The sequence below is a fragment of the Chrysochloris asiatica genome, unplaced genomic scaffold, assembly GCF_000296735.1.
Source record: "Chrysochloris asiatica unplaced genomic scaffold, ChrAsi1.0 scaffold00058, whole genome shotgun sequence".
NCBI classification, from domain to species: domain Eukaryota; kingdom Metazoa; phylum Chordata; class Mammalia; order Afrosoricida; family Chrysochloridae; genus Chrysochloris; species Chrysochloris asiatica.
In genome coordinates, this window is record NW_006408576.1 from 3716536 (window position 1) to 3740480 (window position 23945).

The window sequence follows — 23945 nt, forward strand, 5'->3', positions numbered from 1 at the left end:
TGATACCACGTTTTTCTTCATATAGCCCAGCTTCTCTGATTCATAGTGACCCTATTTTATTGTTGTTATGTGTCATCGAGTCCCTTCTGACCCGTTCCAACCCAGAGCACGCCTGTACAGGGTTGCTGAGGAATGGCTAGTGAGCTTGAACCACTGACCTTGGGATTCAAACCAACTTTGCTGTCCAGTGCACTAACCCACAGCATCACACCAGGACTCCCTATAGGACAGAGTAAACTGTCCCATAGGATTTCCTAGGATGTACTCTTGGTGTGGTACTGTGGGATAATGCCATGGACCTCAAGGTCGGTCGTTCAAATTCACTAGCCATGCCTTGGAAACCCTCTACAGGGCTGTTATGAGTTGGACTGACTCGATGGCACTTCATAACGACAACATCTCTTTTATGGAAGCAGACTGCCACATCTTTCTCCCCAGAGTGACGAAATGGATAGGAACTGCTAAGCTTTGGTTGAAAATCAAGCACTTTAATCAATGCACCAATAGGGCTCCCTTCTCTACTTAGCACTGGCAAAATCTTACGACTGAATACAAACTATGGTTTTGTAGTTTGAACGATGTTTATAGAACAGGAGAAAAAAAAAGACTATCAAAGTTAAAGGATTTGCATTAGTGTTTAGGAGAGAATTTGTCAGACATCTAGAAGGAGATCGAAAATAGAGGAAGAATGATTGTCGGTATATCCAAGACTCTAATTAATCCCTATCATGTAGTGGTTATGAATTGGGCTGCTAACCTCAAGGTCGGCAGTTTGAAACTATCAGCCATTCCGCGGGAGAAAGATGAGGGTTTCTGGTCCCATAAAGATTCACAGCCTTGGAAACCCTGTATAGGGCCACTATGAGTTGGAACTGACTCCACAGTACTTAATAAGAACAAAAATCAACATTGAGAAAGGAACTTTGGTAATACAGTGGGTTAAGAATTAAGCTGCTAGTTAAAAGGTGGTGGTTCCAATCCACCAGGTCACTCCATGGAAGAAATCTGAGGTTGTCTGCTCCGGTAAAGATTTAGAGACTCAGAAACCTTATGGAGCAGTTCTACTCATCTAATAGGGTTGTTATGAGTTGGAATCAACTCGACAGCTATGGGTTTAGTTCTGGTTTGGTCTACCCTGAGTGGCACAAGCACTTTGTGCAGTATACTAAGTGAAGGTTGGTGGTTCAAATCCACCCAATGGCAACAGGGAAGACAGGCCTGGCGCTCTGCTTCCTTAAAAATGGTAGCCAAGAAAACCCTGTGAAGCAGTTCGATTCTGTAATCCATGGGATCACCATGAGCGGTAATCAACTCAGTGCCAACAGGTTTTGTTTTTTGTCTGCCCTGCATGCTATTTGGATAGTTTTGGGAGTATTCATCTTACAACTTCTTTGGTCATCTCTCTTATTTATTAAATATGGAAGCCTTTATCATGTCTTCTCACTTAGAATGCAGTTTTATTTAACTGGTGATTTCTTTATCTTAAAGAAAAAAATAAAAATTAGTTTTGAAGGTTTTTGTCTCATTTCACAGAAGAGATAAGACAAACAAACAAAACCACTACTGGGCCAGTGTTTGGTTCTTAGACTTTTCTGTTTGCTTCCTGAATTCGACAAAGTAAACACTCAGAAAAGGAGCCCTGGAATAATGGTTAAGTGTTAGATTGCTGCTAACAGACAGGTTTTTGGTTTGAGCCACTAACCAGTTGCTCTGTGAAAGACCAGGCCCTCTGTTTCCATAAAGATTACAGGCGTGGCAAATCTAAGAGACAGCAATTCTATCCTGGCACACTGTGTCACTATGGCTTGGAATCAACTCAATGGCACCTAACAACAGGCACTCAGAAAGATCCAAGGAGAATAATGACCTTCAAAAACACACACAAAAAAAGATGTTAAATAAATATGGTGGTGGTGGTGGTGGTGGTGTGCCATGCAGTTGTTTCTGATTCATAGCAGCCCTGCATAGGGTTTCCGAGGCTGTAAATCTTTACGGGAGCAGAAAGCCTCATCTGTTTCCCATGGAATGGCTGGTAGTTTCAAACTGTTGACCTTGAGGTTAGCAGTGTAACTCCTAAACACTATGCTAGCAGAGCTCCTTTAAATAATAAGTTGTTGTTCTTGTTAAGTGCCATCAAATAGGTTCTGACCCATAGTGACCCCATAAAGGGTTTCTGAGGCTGTAAATCTTTACGGGAACAGAAAGCCTCATCTTTCTTCTACGGAACCGCTGCTACCAGAGCTAGGAGTACTAAAAAGAATTACATCTAGTGTCTTTACTCAATGTATAGGGAGGTCTTTAAAAATTGGGTAGACATCCGCCCATTTATAGGCGCTCCCATGGCACAATAGGTAAAGCAGTTGGTGGTGAACCAGAACGTTCGAAACTACCAGCAGCACAATCAGAAAAAGATGTGGTCATCTGCTTCTGTAAAGAGTGCAGCCTTTGAAACCCTATGCGGCATTTCTACCTACTCTGCTCTTTAGAGTCACTATGAGTTTGAATCAATTAGATGACGATGGGTTTTTGTTTTTTTCTGCTCATTTAATATATTTTACTTACATGTATACTTCAAATAAAAGGAATGGAATACACTACAGAAATTCGTTCTAGATTGATGTTATTTCCACCAGTAAAGTATGCACCATTTTGTTTAAAAAAAAAAAAAAAAAAAAAGGACTATTTTGACTACCGACCTTATGGTTCCAAATAAAAGATTAATTTATGATCACATTTTCAAAGTCATCTCTGACCACTTCCATAGACTTGTACTCTTAATTTATGCATAGTTTGATAGTTAAAAGCACCTCAAAATCCCCAATAAAAGGGATCAGGTAGATGAATAACAAGAAGAAATTCAACTTGCTGAAAAGGTAACACAAAATATATTATACTTACAATCTTTTCATGGATTCCAAATGATTAAATGTTCCTGGAACTAAATGTGTAATTCGATTGTTATGCAAAAATCTGTTGAAAGAGATAATATAACAAACCAATGTTTTGAGATAATTCTCAGCCATTTAGGAAACTTTTCCATATTTCAAGGCTTATATTTATTTAATACAAATAAAACTTGAAAATGATGGTAATTACTCCAGAAAAGAACTGAATTTTTTCCTTATTTTATCATTTCCAAATAAAACCCAGTTCCTGCAATGGTTAATTACACTAGGAACACAAATTTTATACCAAATCAGTTTTCAAGTATCTAAATAGATACAGACCAAAATTCCAAAAAGCAAATGAGCAAAACTAACAAATTATCTTTAAACAAACATGTAAGATTAACAAATAAAATGCAACTTACAGTCTTTCAAGCTTTGGTAGATGCTGAAATGATCCTGGGTCCAAAGTTTCTATCTGATTAAAGTGCAAGTACCTAGGAGAAATTTTTTGAAATGAAAAAGAAACATTTTAAACTACTTTAGTTATTTTTTCAGATGCAAATTTTCTAATAATTTTTTTTAGCCATTTCAAATTTAGATGTAAATTGATTACTCCCTAGTGCTTTTCTACGATATAGAAAACAAATGAAATATTAAAACAGAACAATTAAATAAACATGAAAGCTGAGCGTAAATGTTCATAAAACTGAACAATATAAAATACATATCTAGACATGCTGACTTAAGCGTGATGCTCCCTAGATCTGTTTAGTTCCCTTTCAAAATAAATGATCTTACTGTTAATTCTTAATCATATTGTTGTTAAGTGCCATGGAGTCGGTTCTGACTCATAGTGACCCTGAATGGGGTTTTCGAGGCTGTAAATCTTTATGGGAGTAGAACGCCTCATCTTTCTCCTGCGGAACCGCTGATAGTTTCGAACTGCTGATCTTGATGTTGGCAGCCCTACTTGTAAGCCACTATGCTACCAGAGCTCCTTAATCTTAATTATAGCACATATATAATTATATAAATATCAACATTAGATATTATAACTTGTATGTTAATTTGTGAGAAGGAATCATCGTATACTTTAATTTACCACTAATTATATTGTTAGCTAACTAAACAAGGAGCTCTGGTATCGTAGTGGTTACAAATCGGGTTGCTAACCTCAGGGTCAGCAGTTTGAAACTACCAGCTGCTCTGCAGGAGAAAGATGAGGCTTTCTGCTCAGAATCGACTCCATGGCACATAACAACAACAACAACTAAACAACTACAGGAACAATAAAAGAAAATGGCACAGGATTAATTAAGATAGAGCATTTCTTCATATGGTCTTAAATTACATAACATATCCAGAGTTTATCATTCTTCACATTTAAGATGTCTTCTTACATTCCAAAAACATATACATATTTTTGGCATAAATAATTTCTTCCAATTTTCCTTAATACTGTTTTCCTGAACATTGGTTTTGCACTTTGAAAAGTGTATTTTGTTTTTTGCTTTTCCCTTAAGTAAAACATATGATGAAATCATCATTCTACCTAGGATTCTAAAATACCCAAGTTTAAGCGCTTCTGTAGTGTGAGTCTCCTTTCCACATACACTGACAAGAAGCACACTTTTTAAATATATTCTACTTCTAGATTCTGGGGACCAATAAGAGCAACAAAATTAAAATATCCACAGTTGTGGGTCTTTATCATAAATCCAAATACAAGAAAGCATTGTCAAAATTCACCCTGGATGGTATCAACCAGACACTATTATAATCTTTTTCAAATTACATTTACTTCAAGATCAGCAATGTTTAGCTGCCTGTGTACCATTCCTGTTTCTGATGTGGCTCTTTCCCTAGACCAGATTACCAGTCAAAACAACCACATAGTAATTTCTCAAGTTTCTGAGAACATCTGCAACCATATAAAATGTGGTTAATGGGCCCAGAGCTCACCCTATCATATGTCCCTTCCTGTTTTCAATGTTCCTTTCCTATGTCTTTTGCTTCTTACATGGATTTTCTGTGCTCATTATAACTTCATCTATGTAAGGGAGATTTGAGAAAAGGTAAGATGAATTGGTGCAGGAAAAGCAAGGAAATTCAAAATCAATTACTACAGGTAGCAAAGATTCCGGAGGAGGACTTTTTAAAAAATAATAACAATTTATGAAGCATCTTCTACATAATATGTTAATAAATAAATTATGAATATGCTAATAAACAGATACATCGGTCAAGGAGACAAACACATAAAATAATACTAGTAACACACTGTGTGATGCAGAGAGTAAATACATTTAATCTAGCCTACGTATGTGAAGGCAGTCTTGGTGTGATGCTGTGGATTAATGCGCCAGACTGCAAAGCCATTTGAAACTGCAAGGTTGGTGGTTCAAGCTCACCAGCTACTCCTCGGAAACCCTATTTAAGGTTGCTATGTGTTGGAATCGAGTCGATGGCACTTAACAACAACGTATGTGAAGAGCCTTGAGTTACGCCTTGAAGAATAAGTAGGAACAGTGGGTTAATGCGCTGGACTGCAAAGTTGGTTTGAACCGCAAGGTTGGTGGTTCAAGCTCACCAGCTGCTCCTTGGAAACCCCACACAGGATTGCTGTGAGTCAGAACTGACTAGACAACACTTAAACAACAACTAAGAAAAAAAGAGGAAGGACATGCCAAACTCCTCATTTTATAGTTATTTGTTTTTAAAAGGCATTCACTTGGTACCCAGAGAAAAGACTGGACCTGGAAGAAGGACGAATAGGTACAATTTAAGCATCTAAAGGGAGCTCCAAAGGCAACTGGAATCTTAAAAGCTCATGAGAAGCCATCTAAAGTACAACTCTTGGCCTTTCCCTGTACAGAGGAAAGAAGAGTGTTAAAAACTGAAGACACTTGGAATCAATTAGTACAAATGGACTTTATGTAACACATGAGCATCAGTCTCCATGACCCTGAGACCACACCTATATGGTGCCTGGCTACCACGGTCGGTCAACTGTTCTGAAAGGGATCACATTAGGAATGGGCAGGATTGAGTGGGAGAAAGCATGTAACAAAACTCAAATTTATTAAAACGAACACGCTTGCTGGTTGCTGAGATGCTGGTTGTAGAGATGATGAGACTATGGTCCTTGGTCTGGAATTGGACTCACACTCATGGCTCAATTTTCAGCCAAGCAGTGGATAGACAGTATGTAAGTGGACTACATACCATGGTAAGATATGCTCACCATGGGATGATCAACCATTCCAGATCAAGAGGACAGCATTTATCTGAGGACAAAATTCAGAAAGGTTGGAAAGGAGGGTGGAATGAAAACAAGAATCACAGAAAGTGGAATAACTGATATTATATGGAGGGGACTGCGATCATTGAAATGAAATGAAGTGTATGATTTGTTGAATACAAAATTGATCACCTTCACTGAATTCAAAATAAAAAACTTTTCTTTAAAAAAAAAGAAAAAGAAATGCACTCAGGCAACATTACTGCTGGTAATTAGAATACTAAAGTTGCCGAGAGTTTCTCCTACGACAGACTAGGAGGAAAAGCATGATAACCTACTTTCAAAAACTGGTCAATGAACAAAGTTGAGAAAGGATGGGAAGGAGAGTGGAATGGAAATAGGAACCACAGGGAGGAAGTGGGATAACTGTTGCTGCATAGAGGAGATTGCAATCATTGTGATGAAACAAAGTGTATAGTTTGTTGAAAGCAAACTGATGATCTTGTCTGTAAACCTTCATTCAATTCACAATAATCAGTTCAAAAACCATAAATAAATACAGAATTAGAAAAAAAAAATTAGTCAGTGAAGATCTTATGCTTCACAACAGAACATTATCTGGCCTGCTTACTTTGGGGAAATAATCAAAATGCAACAATCACTGGAGGAAGACTGGTGAAGAAGGAAGACAGCCAGGGCAAGGGATCCCGTCCATGAAATGGACTGCCATAATAACAGCAACAATGGTTTGGAACATGAGACTGCGGAGAAGGAAGATGCAGGACTGGGCAACACTGCATTCTGATATATGTAATGTCACATGAGTCAGAGTTAATAACTTAACAGCAACTAACAAAAACAGGATTACTCAAGCTCCAAGGAGCCCTGGGTATCATCTCATCCAACCCTCTCACTGAACATCTAAGAAAACAAGCACTAAAGATTGCAAGTGACTTCACTTTTCCCCAAGTCCATTGCTGAATTCAAATCCATGTTGCCTGACTCTGACCAAGCATGTTTTCTGACACAAGACAATGTCTCCACAAGAAGCTCCCTAGACCTAAAGATTGTTCACGTAGACAAAAGGGAGCTAGTCCCACTACACAGGACCTCAAAGCCTGTGTGTTTGGTTCTGCCACTTTGTCTTTTCCTCTGTGACTTGGACTTGGACTTCTTTCCATCAGATTGCTTTGTTAGTGCACTAGTCTGAATTGCTTTGGAGAAACACTGTGCCTATCATCCTTGCTCCTGGATGACTTGTTGTTAAGTCTCTTGGAGTCGGTTCCAACTCACAGCAACTCTGTATGGTGTTTCTGTGGAGTGGCTGGTGAGTTCGAACCACTGACCTTATGGTGCAAATCAACCTTATGGTCTACTGGTTACCTACATTGCCACACCAGAACATTGCCTGGATAACTAGAAGGTACCTATTCAACCCAGCAGTTTGGATACGAAGAAGGAACTCCACTGGATGACATCAGAGACCTAGAACTAATTGTACCTTCCCACTGCTTTGTACACAGATCAATGATAATCTCTAGCCCAAGGTCTTTGTTGACATGCTTATCTCCTCCCTAGACAATGCAATCTTTGAAGATAAGGAGCTGAGTCTTCATTGTCTCTTTAATTCCCTCAGATAATCAACAATGTTTAATAAATGAAAGAAACTCAACAGCTGAGCTCCTAACTAATATATTTCTAGGTTTTAAAGGCAGTCACTAACACAAAATACATCATCTACAATCATAAAAATGTTTTTTAGTAAAAAAAACCTCACATATAGTTTTCCTTCTATTTCTTACCATTTTCTCACAAGACACAGCCTATTTCTCCCTTAGAAATAATGTTCAATTTACCTCCGTAAAAAACTAGAATAACAACACCTAATTCTAACCTTTTTAGCTCAAGGAAAAATGGCTATGATTATATAATTGTTTGCTACAAACATCTTTGAATCCTGGTGTGGCATTGTAGGATACGAACTGGACTGCAAGGTCATTTGAACCTCAAGGCCAGCAATTCAAATTCACAAGCCACACCCCAGAAAACCTATAACTAACTGACTTGATGGCACTTAACAACAACAATATAATCATCTTGTTGTTATGTGCCATGGAGTAGGTTCCGACTCATAGTGACCCTGTAAAGGGTTTCTGAGGCTGTAAATCTTTATGGGAGCAGAAAGCCTCATCTTTCTCCCGCAGAACAGAGGATAGTTTTGAATGCTGGTAGTTTTGAACTGCTGACCTTGTGGATCGAAGCCCTGATCGAAGCCCGATTCGTAATCACTATGCTACCAGAGCTCCTTGCTTCCTATTAGGTTAACAACTTGTTTTTACAAATTTTCCTTTGTAAACTCTTCCTAAATCTACATACTTTTAGACAGTTCCAGGTGTTTTACTATGATCTAAGCACTCATTTTGTTTCGTTCTCTCTGAAGCAGAAACTCCGTTGCTTCTTTTATCAACAAAATGCCTTTTTCATTGAGTCCATTTCAACTCATAGCAAGCCTACAGGACAGAGTAGAAATGCCCCACAGGATTTCCAAAACCTCAAGGTCAGCAGTTCTAAACGACCAGCCATTCCATGGGAGAAAGATGAGATGCTTTGCTCCTGTAAAGATTTATAGCCTCAGAAACTCTATGCAGGGTTGTTATGAGTCAGAACCGACTCCATGGCACACCATCACCACCATCATCCATCTTTATGAAAGCAGACAGCCACATCTTTCTACCATAGTTTGGCTTGTAGGTTTGAACAGCTGACCTTACGGTTAGCAACCAAGTGCCTTTACCAGGGCACCACCAGGATTCCTACTCCTTACATGTAAATTCCCAATTGTATTTTAGGCCATGTGCAACAAGCACAGGAAAGTAGATTTACTTGGATGAATACGTATTTGTAAATATGAGTACTGCATGTACTTTTAATACACAAGTCTTCCAGGTGGTGCCTTTCCCAGTTTTGCCTTTGAAAGTATTGTGCTCAGTCAACCAACTAATCATAAAAACACATAGTTGCAGCAGAAGCAAGTCATACTGCACACTAAACATACTTCAGCTATTTTCTATCCACTTAGTAAAACTGAATAATTGGATACTCCTCAGTTACAGAATTTAGATATCTAATTTAGTTATAGAGGTTAGCTAATGTAAAAAATTCCATAAATTTCGTAGTCATGCAAACAGACCAGAAAAATAAAAAATGCTGACTTTATAACAAAGTATGATTTTACAAGGCCAAAAGAATGAATTCAATTTTATTATAAACTTAATTATGTCCGATGTAAAGCCATCACCATCTAACCAATTCTGACTAATAAGCGACCATACTAGACCAGAGTGGAGTCCTGGTATGCTGCTCTATGATACACACTGGACAGCTAACCACAAGGTTGAAGGTTCCCATCAAGTACTCCTTGGAAACCCTATACAGCATCGCTATGAGTCAAAACTGACTCAACACTTAACAACTACAACAAATAGGACAGCGTAGAACTGCCCCCACAGGGTTTCCAAGGCTGTAAATCTTTATGCAAGCTGACTGTCACATCTTTCTCCCAAGGCTGATGGGTTCCACCAGCCAATCTTCTGGTTTGCAGCCAAGTGCTTTAACTATTGTACCACCAAGACTTCTTCATCCGTAACTATGGCTGTTGTTCCTGTTGCTGTTGTTGTTTTTGTTGTTATTGCTGCTATTAAGTGCCTTCGAGTCAGTTCTGACTAATATCAACCCTTTATAGGGTTTCCAAGTAGCAGCTGGTGAGCTTGAATCACTGAACTTACAGTTCAAACTGGCCTTACCCACAACAGCACACCAGAACTCCATCCATAACTATAATATGTATAAATGCACAAACTCAGATAAAGTTTGTTTTCTCCAAAGTAATGACATCATGAATGAGGAAAAGTAAACTATACTATAAGCAGTCATAAAAAGGAAATGGTATACAACAAAAATGAAGTTCTTAGCCTCCTCTGATCTTGCTAGTTTTAACACAAAAGAGCTTTTAGTTGCTTATCTTTTGCTTGCCTGTCTTTCTCATTAAATTGCAAACACCATCAAGACAGGGAAACTGGTTGATTCTTCTTTGCATCATGAATACATTACACAGAATCTGTTGTATAGTAGAAATCCAACAAATAGCTACTAAATGAATGAATGAATTATTGGATGGAGGAATAACATATCAATTATAGCTTTTTTTTTTTTCTTTCATTTTTATGCACATATGAATCGGGCTGCTAACCTCAAGGTCAGCAGTTCAAAACTACCAGCTGTTCTGCAGGAGAAAGATGAGGTTTTCTACTCCCATAAAAATTTGTAGTCTCGGAAACCCTTTGCAGGGTCACTGTAAGTTGGAACCGACTCCATGGTACTTAACAACAACAACTATTAGGTCTAGTTGCCTATATTTAGAATAGTCATGCATCATGCAAGCAGCTAGCATAGTTCATTTTCCCTATGAGAGGCAAAAAGGCAGGTGACATCAAAGAAGCCAAAGCACAGAAGAGAAAGGGCACTTACAGTTGCTCTAGAGAGGCAAGTCCCTTAAATGCTTGCCTGTCAATTGACTGGATTTCATTCTTGTACAAATAGCTGAAACAAGAAACATTGGGGAGTATTAGTATAAACAAGAGGTAATAACTTAGATGGAAAAGAAGAATTAATTTGACACATGGAGACAGTTTTTTTAATTAATGACTATATTAGAATACAAACAAAAGTTACATAGTAAGTATGATTCCTTATACAGGTTTCCCTCCCCTTCCTAAAAGGAAAGCACAAATGGATCAAAGTGAATGGTCCAAGTTGGAAGTGATGAAACCATTACATCTCATCATCATTTATAGATTCTTGACTGGTGACATATGAGTCACTGACAACACATTTGCTTCAAAGTCTGAATAAAACAATCATTTCCCCACAAATTTTTGTAAAATGTTCATTATATGGAGAAATGAAACAACTAATACCAAATACAATTTTTAAATATCCAAAATAACTTCGGAAGTAAGCAATACAGCAAATAAATGTTATACTGAATTACTCACAGACCCAGAATCCTATTCTGATAAAACAAAAACAGTAATTATATACCAGAGGACTCACATAATCCGGTCATACTTTTTACAGCTTGTAAACTAAGAATGTAAACTTTGGACACGTTATCTGGAGGGCCAGTCCCTAGGAAAGGACATCATGCTTGGTAGAGTGGAAAGTTGGCAAAAAAAAAAAAAGAGGAATACAGTCAACAAAATGGGCTGACACAGTGATAGAAAGAATGGCTCAAACTTAACAATTGAGAGGATGGTGCAGTACTGGGCAATGTTTAGTTCTGTCAAATAGGTTCTGACTCATAACAAGGAGTGACTGTTGACTTTGAACCTCAGACCGTGCTTATTCTATCACGCTACACCAGGAATCCTTCATAGGGTTATTATTATTTGGAACCCACTCAACAGCACCTAATAATCCTAACAACAAACCAAGAATGCTTTTTGCATTCTTTAATGGTCAAAACATTTCAAAAGAAGACTATTTTATGACCCATGAAAATAATACAAAATTGAAATCTCAATGGCATAATAAACTTTGACTGGAAGACAGCCACACTTACTTATTTACATGTTGCTTATGGCAGATTTCAAGCTACAAAGGCAGAATAGTTGCAACGGAGACCAGATGATCCATGGAGATTAAAATACGTACTTTCTGGCAGTTTAGAGAAAAAGTTGGCCAACACCTGGTTTAACCTGTCAAGGGTGAATACTTTCATATCAAAATACCGCAATCCTAAAATATCTCAATTCCAAAAAGAACTATAAAACTACATCTAGAACCTACTGCTAGAGAACTCTATTATTTTAAACAAAAACAAAAAACTGTGCTGAAATCAAGTCAGCCTCAGTCTATATTGTTTTATAATTCTTTTTGGAATTGTGATTTTTCTGAATTGCAGTACTTTGATAAGAAAATCTTAATGCTTGATAGATTAGGCCAGATCCTGGCAATTTTTTTCTCTAAATTGCCAGAGTTTACTGTTCGGTCCCTGTTGAACTAGTCCACTATTTTAGCATGAAAGCTGTCATAAATGACATGCAAATGAGTAAGTGTGCTATGTTCCAGTCAAACTGTATTATGGCATTGAAATTTGCACTTCATATTATTTTAATGTGTCATAATTTTTTTTTTCCCATACACAATTCTGCAGTACTAAATGACCCTAGCTGTAGTTCAAACCCACCAATCACTCCACAGAAATAAGATGTGGCCGTCTGCTACCGTAAAAACCACAGCATTGGAAACAACATTTGACAGTTTGATTCCATTTCACAATGTCACAATGAGTCAGAATCAACTCAAAGGCAATGGGTTTGTTTGCTTTTCATTTAATTCTATTTTTGTGAATAATAGTAAAGCTTCAGCGAACCCCAGTAATTTTGTTTTAAATAAAAGATAAATTCTGTACTCAAATGCATAGATATGTGCCACTATTTCCAATAACCAGTCTGGCTTCAGCTTCCATCTAGGTAGATATACAAATCAAAAATCATGGTTCTCCTACATTTTGACTTCGGGCAGAATCTTATTTTCTATTACTCAGTGAATGAAACTTCCCCTACCTATTCTGTTAAACACATTATTTGTCTTACTGCTTATAATACTGTATGTTTCATTTTTCAGCAAAACAATGTTTTAATGTACCTTAATTAATGATGCTCAATGCAGGCCAAGCTTAAAAGTGTCAGCTCTGCTATCTTTTAATGCTTCAATTCATCTAAATGGTTCTCTCTGCTAATTTACTAAGGTTGCCCCACCAAGAAATGTTAAGCCTGAACATAAATGAGCCAACATTTCCCTAGCAAGTGACAATCCAGAGACAGCACTTTGAGGCATAGTTTGTTAGTTACTTAACCAGGCTTCGTGGACTTGAATCCTTCAACTGCCATTTATTAGCTGTGTGATTCTGAATAAGAAACTTAACCACTTGGTGCTGCAGGGATCTTTTCGGTTTGTTTATTTTCTACTACTTGGAGAGAAACAGCAGTAACTTTCATGATGGTTGAGAAGATGAAATAAAATTAAGAGATTTAAAACTCTTAGAATACTGTATGGCATAGTAACCATTTCGGTGTCAGCTTTTATTTTTGTCCCTAGTCCTGGTATCCTCTGTAGGATAAGCAGTGGACCGCAAGGTCAGTATGAACCATAAGGTCAGTGGTTCAAACTCACCAGCAGCTCTTCGGAAACCAAGTACAGTCACTATAAGTCGGAACTGACTCAAAAGCACTCTGGTAGCATAGTGGTTACAAATCGGGCTGCGAGCCACAAGGTCAGCAGTTCAAAACTACCAGCTGTTCCACAGGAGAGGGATAAGACTTTCTGCTCCTGTACAGATTTACAGCCTTGGAAACCCTCTACAGGGTCGCTATGAGTCGGAACCGACTCCACGGTACTTAACAACAACAAGAAGTCCTGGTATCCTCTGTAGCATAAGCAATGGACCGCAAGGTCAGTATGAACCACAAGGTTACTGGTTCAAACTCACCAGCAGCTCTTTGGAAACCAAGTACAGGGTCGCTATAAGTCAGAACTGACTCAAAAGCACTTAACAACAATGGAAGGTAAGTCTGAGTGTAGGTGCCTGTTCAAAAACAAAAGAAAACTGGAATACCAACATGAGCATCACATTGCATGTACTTTAAAAAAATAGAGTTAAGAAAACTCTTTTAAAGAGCATATAAAACAACACACTCAAATACGCATGCTTAAAAAAATACTAGAGAATAATTTGCTTTCATAAGACCTGAGCATTGGATGATCCAATAATTTGTAATTAATTTTCTATTTTCATAGACTTGATCCTTTGAGTATGAGTTCTATCTCGAGTTAATTTCACAATTTTTAAGATTTCTGGACTTGTAGGGAGCTTCAAGGAGTTAAAGGAAAAAACTCATTAACTTTTAGCTCCATTTTTCCACAAACTTTTGAAGACCTTTGGTAGCAGGAATAATAGGATTCCAGGAAATATAAGCATATTCAACTTCTAAAATTACATTTTGACACTTAAATATGAGGAATAACAAAATTCAAAAGAGTTCTTTAGCACTTAAGTTATACTATTACAGTATTCTAAAGCAGTGCTCATCAAAATGTATTCTACCACTGCAGTTTAAGGGTTTTGGAGGAGAATGAAACTGGCAATTCCGAAGACCAAAATAAATGTGTCACCCCTCAATTATCTCTCTTTATAGTTCCATCCCTGTTTTCTCACTGTTTTCTCATCAGTTATATAGATCCTCCCTTGACCAGTGACCCACTGTTTCATTCCCATCATCTGTAATCTGTGTTATCTACTGCTAGTAGAAATCACAGAGGTGTTTTGGTGAAGAGATGGAAAGAAAGATGAAAATATAAATGCCTGGAGAGTAAGTGACTCTTGTTGTTGATGTTGTTAAGTGCTGTCTTGGAGGTTCCAACTCACAGCGACCCTATACAGGGTTTCCTCTAACCTCCAGTTCAAACAGACTTTGTGGTCCAGTGCTTATCCGACAATACCAGAGCAGAACGACAAGGAGTTAATAGACAAGGCTTAAAAAGTATCATTTAAAAAAGATATTGTCTTTAGTGAAAAATAGAGCACCTCAAGCTTTTTAACATGCAAAGTAAATACTGAGTTCTTAAGTAACAGAATAGAGACAAAAACCACATACACAATATGAAAGTTGGCTATAAGCTCATTGAAAAGCTTTCTGAAAATATAAATGTTCCCCCTTTGAAACTCATGTAGCATTTAAAATGCAAAAAAAAAAAAAAAGCAAAAACAGTAAACCATCAAACACACAAAAACTCAAAGTATAACATAAGACTTGTTTTTCTATTTTAAAACGTATCAAAATAAGCTCAGTAATGTTCACAGAGAATTAAAACTAATATATTATGTCAAAAATGATAGAGAAAAAAATATAAGTAAAATTTTCAAATATCTTCATTAAGTTTTATATATTTGAATATATCTGTTTACTCAAATACATAAACCTCTGACATATCTAAAAACTAAATAAATAGATTGCAATATACACATCAACATTAAGGCTGTTGTTTTTTGTTTTGTTTTTTTAAATCAACATAACTTAAAGATATTTAGGTTCACTTATGATATAAATGTCTAAGAAAAATCATTGCTATAAATCCCTCATCAGAAATAGCTAGAGTTCAGCCATCCAAGGTACAGCTATCAGTGTCTCCATATGTAGAAGAAAGCAGAGTGATGAGACTAGAAGAGGCTGAGAAACAATTAGTCCAACTGACTAATAGAACACATGAACATCAGTCTCCACGACCCTGAGACCAGAACTAAATGGTGCCTGGCTACCACTACCAACTACTCTGAAAGGGATCACATTAGAAGGTCCTGGGTAGAGCAGCAGAAACTGTGGAGCAACACTCAAAACTACTTTTTTTAAATGGACTGGCTCAGAAAGAGACTGGAGGAATCTGAGACTATGGCCCCTCAACCACCCTTTGGTTCTGGGAAAGGAGCTACCCCTCGTGGTCCAAATTTCAGCCAAGCAGTAGGTAGGTATATAGGGGAGACAGCAACACTAGTATGGTATATTCACCATGGAACAGTTGATCATTCAAAATAAAAAATCAAACATTTATTTAAGGACAAAGTTGAGAAAGGGATGAGAAAGGTAGGTGGAACGTAAACAGGAACCACAGGCAGGAAGTGGGATAACTGTTGTTGCGTGGAAGGCATTGCAAACATTGAGATGAGCAAAGTGTATGATTTGTTTAAATGTAAAACTGATGACCTTGTCTGTAAACCTTCACTCAATTCACAATAAAAGGTTAAAAAAAAAGAGATATTTTTTGAAAAGTTACCTAGTTCCTAAAACTAAGAATAACTTGTTAAAAGTACATGACATATGCTTCTAATTTGTCTAGAACTAAGAATTAAATCTGAGTGTTTTGTTTAATTCTTCCCAATTTAAAAATAAGCAAGTGTTTTCTGAAAAGATCATTTCTAAATTTCAAAATAGACTTCAGCAAACTGAATTTTAAAAAGATAACCCATCAGTTAAAACAATCTTAGTAGCAAAATAAGATAAAATTTAACTACATATAAAACGAAGCGAAAGTCATTGAAAAGAACACTGGTAGAATTAGGAAATATGGGTGACATCCCAATGGGATTTTTAATTTACATCTTTACATTTCACCTACAGCTGGCCTGATCTAACTGGTAGTGCAATTCGAAATGGCTATGAAAGCTTATATTGTAAAAACTTATGTCAGCTCTTCACATTAACAACTAACTATAAATTATCACTTTCCATCTCAAGAATCCTCATCATTAATCCTAACATGATTTTCAGCAGTTGAGCACTTTAATTTTATACAGCCTATTTAATTTAAGGTTTAATGGATGAACACTAAAAAGCATATGATGCATACTGATGGAAACTTATTTTAACAATTCCAGGCAAAGATTCACTGACCTTCTGAAAATACAATATGTTTAAAATGGCTGTATTTATAATAGTTCATCAACAGGAGATAATTTAGCTCAATGATTAAACAGTGATATATATATAAGATTTTGTTTTACAGAATTGATCATTAACTTACAGATATTTTAAATTTTCCAAGTCTTCAAATGATCCACTAGATATTTTCTTGATCTGATTATTGTTGAGAAGTCTGAAAAAAAGTTTCAATAAGCATTAGGGGGGAAACTAATCTAAATTTTATTATGAAATAACATTTTTAAAGAAGCACAAAATTATCAAGTTACAGACCTGTGTATTTGCATACACTAAATGACAAATCAATACAACAAACAACATTTGAAGTATTTAACTTTCATGATTGCAGATTTTCAGGAATAATGATTATCCCTATCACCTCACCTTTTTTACCTTTTAATACAATAAATCATTCTCTGTACTATACAAGGAGTACTGGTATGGTGTTGTGGGTTAATGTGCTATACTTCAAAGTTGGTTTGAACCACAGGTTATTGATTCAAGCTCAGCATTTGCTCCTTGAAAACCTTATAAAGGGTTGCTGTGAGTCAGAACCAAACCAATAGCACCTAATGACAACAACAACAGCTATACAAAGGAGTGTAATCTCCTGCTTTCTCTTAAGATTCTACTTTAACAAGCCAATTTAAAGGCAATATGGAGTACTGGTATGGCACTATAGGTTCAGCACTGGACTGCTAACTTCAAGGTCGGTGTTTCAAACTACTAGCCTCTTTGGAAACCCTATACAGAGTTGATATGAGATGGAACCGACTTCAATGCACTTAACAACAACAAATAGAATTATAGCATGGTCTAGTCAGATGTGTTCTTAAAAGCATGTCATCTAGTTCAACGAGCCATTCATTTTCACAGATAAGGAAACTGGTATTCAGTGCAGAGTAGTAATCTGCTCCAAGAGAGTTAGGCTAATCAGCACATAGTTCTCATTTCCTAGTTCTCTAAACTTGCCCATATGCCAATCTCTCACTATTGAAGTAGAACTGCCATGTAGAATAAGCTTTCCAATGTGCTACGTGTATTCTAAAGTGACCAGAGACCTGCTTCAAAACCATTCAAACATGCCTAGTTCACCTTGCAAAGCACAAATCCTGGGGCACAATGAACTGCATTAAAACTGTTCCCACCTATATGCTTCTTCAGCAGAAGCACTATATCCTTCTCAGACTTGTAATCAAAGAAATGAAATACTAGATATAATTAAAGTTGTTGCACCAAGTGAATTGCTTAGATGCTCATATCAACTCTGTATAGGGTTTCCAAAGAGGCTAGTAGGTTTGAAACAATAATGAATTGCTTAGATGAAGATAAGGGGGAAACGTGATTGCTTTTATGGATTACATCAAATGTATAATAGATGAATGTCATCAAATAAAACAGACCCATGAACACATGAACAAATTGTGGGCAAGTGTATATTCACTTGCATTTACTTTACTCTGTCTTGGCCTCTTCTTTTCCCCATCATGTCCTATCAAGATGAACAATCAAAAGTTGACCACACTTCTTAAGAAATACTTCCAACTAAATGGCATAATGACTTAGATATTTTTCTGTGTATTTCCAATCAGATGTTTTAACTTACAATGTATTCAAGTTTCTCAGCCGCCTGAATGCTCCAGGTTGGATCTCTCTAATTCTGTTAAAACGAAGATCCCTGTAAACAAATAAGAAATATAAGTATAAATAAGAAAAAATGTGCAGTCATCACTAAATCTATAGTATTCTTATTTATTCAGTTTCATAACTGTGATAAGGCACTTAAAAGTACATTAAAAGTACTCAATTCATTCCATGGATGAATGGCATCTTGCTGAGGTTAATGTACATGTGAATATTTATCTACTATTGACAATATAATTTCTATAGAATTGGTCCAAACAATTTTGATTGGTTTTGCTATTGGTTTTTTTTTATTATATGGGGTTTTGTGGGGAGTGGTTTTGTACGGATGCAGTAGTACATTGATTAGAAACTTCCAGAAATTAAAACTGGATTCAGAAGTGAACATGGAATGTGGGATATCATAACTGAAGAAAGATCTTGACTGAAAGCTGAGAACAATGTATAGCTAACATTTCAAAGAACACAAATTCTGGAACACATAATTGTGCTCATATAAAATCTGTACACAGACTAAAAATGCAGGTGTTCAAACAAATCCAGGGGATCCTGCATGGTTTAATACAAAAAAGATGTGTCGTATGATTGTGGCTTTTCACCACACTGAGCAAATAATCTAAGAAGCTAGATTATATGAAAAAGAATGCTGCATCAGAATTAAGGAAGGTTCATTAACACCCTATAATATGCAGACGAGTTCACAACCTTGCTTACTGAAAGTAAAGATTTGAAGCATTTACTGATGAAGTTCAAAGACTATGGTATGGATTATACTTTGACATTAAACAAAAATCCTCACAACTGTACCTAAAAAGGAAAATCATGTCAAAAGGAGAAAATATCAGGGACTTCGTTTTACTTGGATCCATAATCAATACTCATGGAAGTATCAGTCAAGAAATCAAAGAACTTACTGAATTGAGAAAATCTACTGCAAAAGGTCTTTTGAAAGTGTTACAAAATAAATAATTATAGTTTGAGAACTAAGGTGTTTGGCCCAAGTCATGGTATTCTCAATCACCTCATATGCACACAAAAGTTGGAACAAGAATAAAGAATACTGAAGAAGAACTGATGCCTTTGTAATATGATGTTAACAAAGAATATTGATGGAATGCCAAAAACAGGAACAAATCTATATTGGAAGAAATATAGTCAGAATACTCCTTAGAAGCCAAGATGGCAAGATTTGTGTTATGTTCTTTGAACATATCAAGAGGGATGGGATCCTAGAGAAGGACATCACGCATACCATAAATGCAATGGTCTACATCTTTCTTTGGTAAAGGAAGTGTAGCTAGAAACTTCAAAGCTCATGAATAACCATCTAAGGTGTAACTATTGGTCTCTCCCTGTTCGGAGGAAAGGAGTGATGAAAATTGGATATGCCTGGAGGCAGTTTAGTTTAGTGGACTAATGAAACACGTCAACATCAGTCCCCATGACTCTGAGGCCAGAAGAACAAGTGGGTGCCTGGTTACCACTACTGGCTTCTCTAAAAGGGATCACACTAGAAGGCAGAGTGAGAGATGATGTGCAACAAAACTTAAATTCAAAGAAAAAAATCAGTCTAACTGGTTCGATAAGAGACTGGTGGAACCCTAAGCCTTTGGTCATGATTCAGGTCTAGAAGTGAACTCACCCCAATGGCCCAATTTTCAGCCAAGCAATAGACAGGTATATTGAGGGAACAATAACACAAGTGAGGTATGCACATAAGGGAATGGTCAACAATTAGAGATCAATAGGGCAGCATTTATCTAAAGATAAAATTCAAAAGCATGGGGAAAGAAGGAATGATGTAAACAAGAAATAGAGAAGAAATGGGCTAAGTGATGCTACATTTTTGTTGTTGTTGTTTTAGTGCCATCAAGTCCGTTTCAACCCATTGCAATCACATATAGCATTTCCAAGTACGGGATGGAGTCCTGGTGTGGTGCTGTGGGTTAATGAGCCAGACTGCAAAGCCATTTGAACTGCAAGGTTGGCAGTTCAAGCTCACCATCTGCTCCTCAGAAACCATATACAGGGTCGCTATGGGTCGGAATCCACTCGATGGTACTTAACAACAGCAAGAAGTATAGGATGGTGAATCTGAACCACCAACCCTGCTGTTAACATTCCTGTGCTTATCCTACAGAACCACAACAGGACTCCTACACTGCAGATATTGCAGTTGAGATGAAATGAAGTGTGTGATTTGTTGAATGCAAAACAGATGATCGGCTCTGTAAAACTTTACTCAGTTCTCAATAAAAAGCTAATGGGAAAAAAAAGTAAGAGGGCCAGCAAAGAAGAAGACCCCCAACAAGACGGATTAACACAGCTGCTACAACAACAGGCTCAACTACTGGAAAATTGTGAGATGGCCCAGAAACAGGAAGTGTTTCATTCTGTTGTACATAAGATCACTAAGTCAGAACTGATTTTAACAATACCTTCCTGGTATGGTGCTGTGGGTTAATGCACCAGACTACAAAGCCTCTTGAACTGCAAGGTTGGTGTTTCAAGCTCACCAGCTGCTCCTAGGAAACTCTATACAGGGTTGCTATGGGTTGGAATCAACTCTACGGCACTTAACAACAACAAGCTCACCAGTTGCTCCTCAGAAACTCTATATAATGTCGCTATGGGTTGCAACCACTTGACTGCACTTAACAACAACAACATATCTTATGACAATAAATATGGATTAAATTTGCATATATTAAAAGTGAGTATAGCCAGGCAACCAGCTACACAATTGTGCAAAAATTTCACACTGCACTCTAATAATAATTTCATGAAGTAAAATTCAGTTATTTACAAACTACCTACCTATAACTGATATCAATCATCTGTCAATTTGTGGCCTGTGTGTTGCAGTGTGGCTGGAAGCTATGACATTAGTATTTTCAATACCAGCAGGGTCACCCATGGTGAACAGATTTCAGTGGAGCTTCTAAGCTGAGACAGAATAGTAAGAAGAGAAGCACTTCTGAATGGTTAGCCATGGAAAACTTTATGAAAAGCAGTGGATTACTGTCTGATATAATGCCAGATGAGTCCCTCGGGTTGAAAGGCACGCAAAATACAACTGGAGAAGTACTGTCCCCCTGAAGTAGAGTTGATCACAATGACGAGAATGGAGCAAAACTTTCAGGACCTTCAGCAGATGATGGGGCACAACTCAAAATTAGAAGAAATTGTTGTAAACAACAATTAACAATCAGAACATGGACTGGATGTAGAATGAATCTCGGATAATAGAAAGATGTCAAAAAAAAAAAAAATGGAACACATAAAGATAAATATCCTAGACATTAGTGAGCTGAAAAGAGTGGCCATTTTTAATCCAACAATCTTCTGGTTTATTATGCCAGGAACATCAAATTTATGAGGAATGGGGTTACATTCATTATCAAAAGGAACATTTCAAGATCTGTCTTGAAGAACAATGCTGGCTGTGATAGAATAATATCTATATGCCTACAAAAAAAGAGCAAATGATTCAAATTGTTGTTGTTGTTAGGTACCATCGAGTCAGTCCCGACTCATAGCGACCCTATGAATGGCAAAATGAAAAACTGTCCAATCCTGGGCCAACCTACCTACCACTGCCACATTTGAGTCCATCAATGCTGCCACTTGGCCAATCCATCTCGTTGGGGGTCTTCATCTTTTTCTCTAACCCTCCACCTTACCAAACATGATATCCTTCTCCAGCAACTGGTCCCTCCTAACAATATGTCCAAAGTATGAGAGACCAAGTTTGGCCATCATGGCATCAAAGAAGCACTCTGGCTAGACTTCTTCCAAAATGGATCTAATGGTTCTTTTGGCAGCCCATGGCACTTTCAATATTCTCCTCTAACAACATAACTCAAAAGCATCAATTCTTTCTAGGGTCTTCCTTAATCACTGTCCAGCTTTCGCATGCTGGTTATTGAAAATACCATGGCTTGGGTGAGGCACAACTTAATCCTCAAGCTGACATCTTTGCTCTTCAACACTTTAAAAAGGTTTTGTATAGCAGATTTGCCTAATGCAATACGTCATTTGAGTTCTTGACTGCTGCCTCCGTGAGTGTTGATAGTTGATCCAAGAAGAATGAAGTCCTTGGCAACTTCAATCTCTTCTAGGTTGGTAACAATGTTGTTTATTGGTCCAGTGGTGAGGATTTTTGTTTTCTTTACATTGAGATGTAATCCATACCGAAGACTGTGCTCTTTGATCTTCATCAATAAATGTTTTAAGTCCTCTTCACTTTCAGCAAGCAAGCTTGTATTATCATCTGCATATCGCAGGTTGTTAATGAGGCTTCCTCCAATCCTGATGCCACGTTTTTCTTCATATAACACAGCTTCTTGTATTATTTGCTCAGCATACAGGTTGAGTAAGTATGGTGAAAGAATACAAACCTGCCGCACAACTTACTTAATTTAAAACCATTCAGTGTTCCCATGTTCTGTTTGAACAACTGCCTCTTGGTCCAGGTACAGTTTCCTCATGAGTACTATGAAGTGTTCAGGAATACTCATACTTCTCAATGTTGCCCATAGCTTGTCATGATCAACACAATCGAAAGCCGTTGTACAGTCAATGAAGCACAGGTAAACATCTTTCTGATATTCTCTGCTTTCAGCCAAGATCTACCGGACATCAGCAATGATAGCCCTCGTTCCACGCACGGCCTCTTCTGAACCCAGCTTGAACCTCTGGCAGTTCTCTGTCAATGTATGCTTGCAGCAGTTGCTGTATTATCTTTAGTAAAACTTTACTTGCATGGGATTTCAAAGAGATTGTCCCATGATTTCCAATTCTGTTGGGTCACCTCTCTTTGGAATGGGCACAAATATGGATCTCTTCCAATCAGTCAGCCAGTTAGTTATCTTCCAAACTTCTTGGAAGAGATTAGTGAGTGCCTCCTGTGACGCCTTACTTTCTTGAAAGATTTCAAATTGTACTCCATCAATTCCTGGTGCCTTGTTCTTTGCCAATGCCTTCAATGCACCTTGGACTTCCTCCTTCAGTATCATTGGCTCTTGATCATATGCTACCTCTTGAAAAGGTTGAACATGAACCATATCCTTTTGGTACATGACTCTGTGTATTCCTTACATCTTCCTTCTCTTGATGCTTTCTGTATCATTCAATAATTTGCCCAGAGAATCTTTCAATAACGAAAGTCGAGGCTTGAATTTTTCTTCAGTTCTCCCAGCTTGAGAAATGCTGAGCGTGGTCTTCCTTTTTGGTTTTCTGATTCCAGAGCTTTGCACATTTTGTTGTAATATTTGGCTTTATCTTCCCAAGCTGTTCTCTGAAATTTTCTGTTCGGATCTTGGACGTCCTTATTTCTTCCATTTGCTTTAGCATCTCCATGCTGGAGAGCAAGTTTCAGTTTCTCTTCTGACATCCATTTTGATCTTTCCCTTCTTTCTTGTCTTCTTAATGACTTTTTGCTTTCTTCCTGTATGATGTTCTTAATGTCATCCCACAACTCTTCTGGTCTTCGATTTTTAGTGTTTAATGTATTAAATCTGTTCTTCATATGATCCCTAAATTCAGGTGGGATATATTCAAGGTCATATTTTGGCTCTCATGGACTTGTTTTCATTTTCTTCAGCTTCAGTTTGAATTTGCATATGAGTAATTGAT

General features: G+C 37.3%; 1 protein-coding gene across 1 annotated transcript in view; it reads right to left on the reverse strand.

The window, feature by feature from the left end:
* The window catches only part of PXDN (peroxidasin homolog (Drosophila)), a 222611-nt gene that overhangs the window by 95362 nt on the left and 103304 nt on the right, over positions 1-23945 (reverse strand). The window contains exons 2-6 of the mRNA XM_006863963.1: positions 18271-18342; positions 16768-16839; positions 10657-10728; positions 3311-3382; positions 2899-2970 (exon numbers count right to left, since the gene is read on the reverse strand). Coding sequence (XP_006864025.1) covers positions 2899-2970; positions 3311-3382; positions 10657-10728; positions 16768-16839; positions 18271-18342 — 360 coding nt within the window. The remainder of the gene's footprint in view (positions 1-2898; positions 2971-3310; positions 3383-10656; positions 10729-16767; positions 16840-18270; positions 18343-23945) is intronic.